The sequence below is a fragment of the Capsicum annuum genome, chromosome 10 (assembly GCF_002878395.1).
Source record: "Capsicum annuum cultivar UCD-10X-F1 chromosome 10, UCD10Xv1.1, whole genome shotgun sequence".
Classification (NCBI taxonomy): Eukaryota; Viridiplantae; Streptophyta; class Magnoliopsida; order Solanales; family Solanaceae; genus Capsicum; species Capsicum annuum.
The window spans coordinates 194,364,664-194,369,544 of record NC_061120.1 but is presented as its reverse complement, the minus strand read 5'-3'; the positions used below and the strand labels follow the sequence as shown (position 1 = coordinate 194,369,544).

At 32.0% G+C, this 4,881-nt stretch overlaps 1 protein-coding gene across 1 annotated transcript; it reads right to left on the bottom strand.

The window, feature by feature from the left end:
* Window positions 1–2,463: 2,463 nt before the first annotated feature.
* On the bottom strand, window positions 2,464–3,015 carry LOC107844512 (probable protein phosphatase 2C 55). Its single transcript, XM_016688911.1, has one exon. It carries the CDS (start codon window positions 3,013–3,015, stop codon window positions 2,464–2,466), a length of 552 nt encoding a protein of 183 aa, XP_016544397.1.
* Window positions 3,016–4,881: the final 1,866 nt, after the last annotated feature.

The following is a 4,881-nucleotide window of genomic DNA, read 5'->3' as shown; positions in this document are numbered from 1 at the left end:
CCTAAAAAATCCACTGAAATATAAATTCCTCACCATAATGATCTTAAAATCTACTCAATGCTAACTATTTCAGTTTTATCGGTAGATATTATTTTTTGTCTTTGACCTTGGAGGGTCGTCATTGTCATTGACCTAACCTTTCTTCTCTTTCTGAAGATCGTAATTTCGAAGGAGTGCCGCGTATCGCAACGATGGTACTCTGCTTCAGAACCTACTAAAGGCACATCCATTCCTTCACTTAAGTATTCTGCATACCCAGCAACGAACACTCCATAGTCCCTGACATGCATACAAAGAACGTTAATTAATATAACACATCGTTAGTAATACTTGATAAAAAAAATTAAAAGATTACTTACAAGTTGTCACATTATTGTTGCATAATGTTTTGTATATTATTAACACATACATAACAATATGATGCATATTAAACTGGGCATTTCATTACAAATCAAACAACATATCAAACTTATCTATATGCCTATGTAATTTGCATTGCCTCAAACACACATAGCTATACATAATTCAAACTCATTCATGTATATATGTTCAATAGCATATAAAGAGTAATGTATGTTCATAACAACATATAACAAAACTGGGCATTTCATTGCATATCAAACAACATATGAAAACTTATGTATATGTCTAACATATATCCAAACCCCACTTATGTATATGTATATGTATATTTAATGTCCATTGCCTCAAACACACAAAATAAAACATAATCCCAAAAATAACTTATGTATATGTTCAACAACATGTAATGGATAATGTATGTGTATAACACATACATACAAACTAATATGTAAACACCCAGTAAACACATATGTATATGAACTATAGATATGTAAACACCTAGAAAACAAGCTCATCTTGACATATGTATATGCGTAATATATACAAAGATTTTTACATTGATATTTACACATGCAACTACTAACATAACTACAAACTAATGAACAAACCCAAAATCTACATAATAACTAACAACCATACTCTATTAATTAACAGTTTTAAAACCTCAGATTACTGGAAAAAAAAAATAGAACAAAATTAACAAAAAATATCAAAATCAAAAAATCAAAAATACCTTGGGTAGACGTGGCCATGCAGAATCATTTTTTCTTTTATTTTTCTTGAGGATTCTCCAATTATTTTTTTCGCCTTTCCATCAATATCTTTGTTAATCTTTTTCATCTTGATGGGGTCGTTACGATTTTTTAATTTGTTTCAACAAAATTAGATTTCTCTTAATCAAATACTCTGGGAAGGAACCCAACTACCATATTTGTTGGTTCATTATACTCTAATTGAGTTAATCCTAAACTAAAAGAAGAAGAATCATCCATTACAAAGTACTATGTAAGTAGTACTTGAAATAGAGGATATTAAAAAGAAAAAAGAAAAATTCAGATATACAAATTATATTTTGGTAAAGTAGAAATCCAAAAAATTTCTTAATCACAACATGCAATAATTTGTTCATTAGAAATCACTAAATTTCGATAATGTAAAAAAACAAAAAATTACTAACCTCAAAATCGATAAAATCAGAATGATACAACGAGATTATGTTAGAATTGAATGCCAGCGAGTTGGAGTCAAACACGGTTGATTTCAAACATGGAAATGGACCCTTGATTGTAGCCCTTTTTTAAGGGGAAAAAATCTGGAGAGAAAAGAGGATATGTATGTATATGTACTTTAAAAGAGAGAAACTTAAAAAGTGGGATTTATATAATATGTTTAGCAAGATGGGATTTTTTGTAATAAGTGAAACATTAGTTGTGGGTTCGTGTAATTTTTAGTTAAATTTATTATATTCAAATGGCAATAGGTCAACTTTTCTTAATTCATATGCCAATAAAAAAAGTGGACAAATAAAAATAGACGAAGAGAATATGATTTTTTTTTTTAATGTTTACGAGGCTTAGCAAGGTGAGCTTATATATGCACAATGCACATGTATATATATGCTCGACACAAATGTAAAATTCATAAAGCGGCAGGAAACATTTTTTGAGAAGCAAAAAGACGAGGGGCAGAATGCAGTTTGCTCAATTGATTAAAAATTTAAATTGAGGTAATAGTATACTCGAAAGGTTTGAATTTTATTATATTCTTCTAATACTATTCTTATCATTAAATTACTATGTAAAGTGTATATACTTAAATTTATATTTTCAAAACTAATTAATAAGGCTAATTTTGGATTAAATGTAAGGTAAGGCTACGTACGATACATCTTGTGGTGGGGCCTTTCCCCAGACACCGCGCATAGCGGTAGTTTTATTGTACCGGACTGTCTTTTTAATTAATAAGGCTAATTTTGTAAAATATATCTTCAATATAATTTTTATACAAAAGGTTCACCTGAACTGAAATAAGTTCAACTGTAGAATATACTACGTTAATTCAACTTTTCTGGTTCTGTTTTCCTAATACATCAAAATTTAACTATTGGAAATAAGCAACGATAACAGTAATATCACCAACCTTTCCTCCTTTACGTTTCGATGCTCTTGCAAATGGAGTATCTGCAAATCTATCTAATGAGTTAAACAACGCAACATTTCCAATTTTTCTAGCCAACCCATCTGCCTTCAACTTGTGATCGATCGCCCTTTGAACAATTTCCTCAATGTCACTTTCGTTCATATTATCAAGCATCCCGTCTGTTCCAACAATCAAAATATCATCTTTTTTGATATTTAATTCCATCTCATGAGCAACATTAGGGTTATCATTGCACTTGCCCAATTGATACGGACACCCAAGGCTCCATTGTTGTATCGGCGACTTGTATATAATTTTCCCCTTTCTAAATAGGAAAAATCTACTATCGTTTACATTAGCAGCACATATAGTATTTTTCTTGCAGTTTAGAGTTATAATGCAAGTTGTAGACGATCCTTCATGATTTTTGTTTTTGTAAGCTTCTTGAGGAACCCTTTTAGGGTTCACATGACCCTTTGGTTCATTATTCGTAGCGATAAGTGCATTTCTCATAAGCTTTCTTGCGTATATTCAAGCGTCAATCCCCCTTTTCGCCCATCCACCAACACCATCAGCAACACCAATAGTTTGGTAAAATTGATTGATGAAGTGTGCATCTTCACCTAGTGGCTTCTTTGGATTGTCTTTTGGCAAGTATAGTGATCCAACCACCATTTTTAGGCACCGTAATTTGTTCATACTAAATTTGAACCTCTTGTCGTAGCTATGTGTATTATTAGCCAATGGATCATTAGTTTTGTATGAAGAAAAATCGGAATACCTTTTGCAGCTTGGCAACTTGGAAAGTTCATCAAACTGGTTGGAAGAAAATTTATCATCGTGACGTATTGATGAAGATATGCATGCACCCATATTTGTTATGTTGATTATACTGCAAATCAAACTTTGGGAACTATGAAATATGAGAGGTGATGAAAGTAGTGGTTGAAGGGTCACTAAAATATATATATATATATATATATATATATATATATATGTAAGTTGTAACTTGTAATCCAAGTTAGAATTGATTTGGTAAAAACAATTTAGGAAATAAGATGGAGTAATGTACACGCATATTAATTAGTCCGAGTTAGAGTAGGTTTGGGAAACAAAAATTGTTGGTAACTATTCTACAACCCCTTAACTTATTTTTCTAAAAAAATAATCTAACAAGCAAAAAAGTAAAAGTTTTCTGATTGTAACTTATTGATATTGAATTTTCATTATTTCCAGACACCAGTGAAAGTTTGTGCATAATAACAAAGATATAAAACTTTTTTGCAACTATTATGTATTTTTGCAACTCTTCTACCTGATAATTCAATTGCCTTTGCTTCTCTATGAAGTCGTTCCATTCCGAATCCAGGTCAATTTGTTTAGTGCAACTTTTATGGGTTCCCAAGCACAGATATATAGTTGACTTTTAGCTAGAGTAACTGCTCGTATAGGTCGCATTACAAGCTCTATGATGACGAAACATGATAATCCAATTAAGGCCTCAGTGAGTCTTGCAATAGCAAATTCACTTGGAGGTAATAACTCTTTCTGCCCAGAATCAGTAATGCTCCAATTACTACTGCATCTCCTGCTGTAGAATACACTTTTCTGTGCCTAAAATGGGAGGTGAAAATTATCCAAGGGATCAGACAGATGGACCTTATTTTCCTGAAATTTTGAAAAACAATGCAGCCTAGTACCCCATAGACTGATCCTAGAGCCAGCTGTTCCTTGTGCTTCAGAGCTGATGACTATTGTAAGGCCACCTGACCAGAATCCTATTTCCCTGTTAAATATCAAACCAAGTAGCATAGCCAAACTTAACAAAACTGAATCGCTGTACGCGAATACTAGGTTTTCTCTGTTCATTAGCTTAGTCCAATCATTAGAGACTCATTTCGAGCTAGCACAGCCAGACCTAATGAAAATTACTTGTTGCAGGCTCGTTTTGAGCTAGCTCTGGTTGCAGGCGCAAGTATAAATTATGCTATCCATGAAATATCTTCCTTCTCAGTTTGCTTTCGTTCAGTGAAGTAGACTGGAACTTCAATTTGATGGGGTCTATTCGTTATGTTTGCAATCGTTTGTGGCACAATGAAATTTTTACAATGATGAGACAGAATTCTACCATACAAATTATGTCAAAGATGTGTATTTATCTCATTTTTTTACGTATCTTACAACTAACCGACTTACGCCGTACGTGCTACGTACGGTCCAACGTTGATCCTTAAAAATTTTACGTTATGTATAATTATATCATTTAATTAAAAGTTTTATTTGTTTGGTTGATAAATTCTAAGCTAGACATATAATGTTATATTTAGATTGATGAAATTTGCATAGCGATATTTTAAGTTGTTCAAACTTTTGTGACAT

Bases quoted from the DNA above. Each gene is read 5' to 3' on its own strand.
- LOC107844512 (XM_016688911.1), bottom strand. From the start codon at position 3,015: ATGAGAAATGCACTTATCGCTACGAATAATGAACCAAAGGGTCATGTG.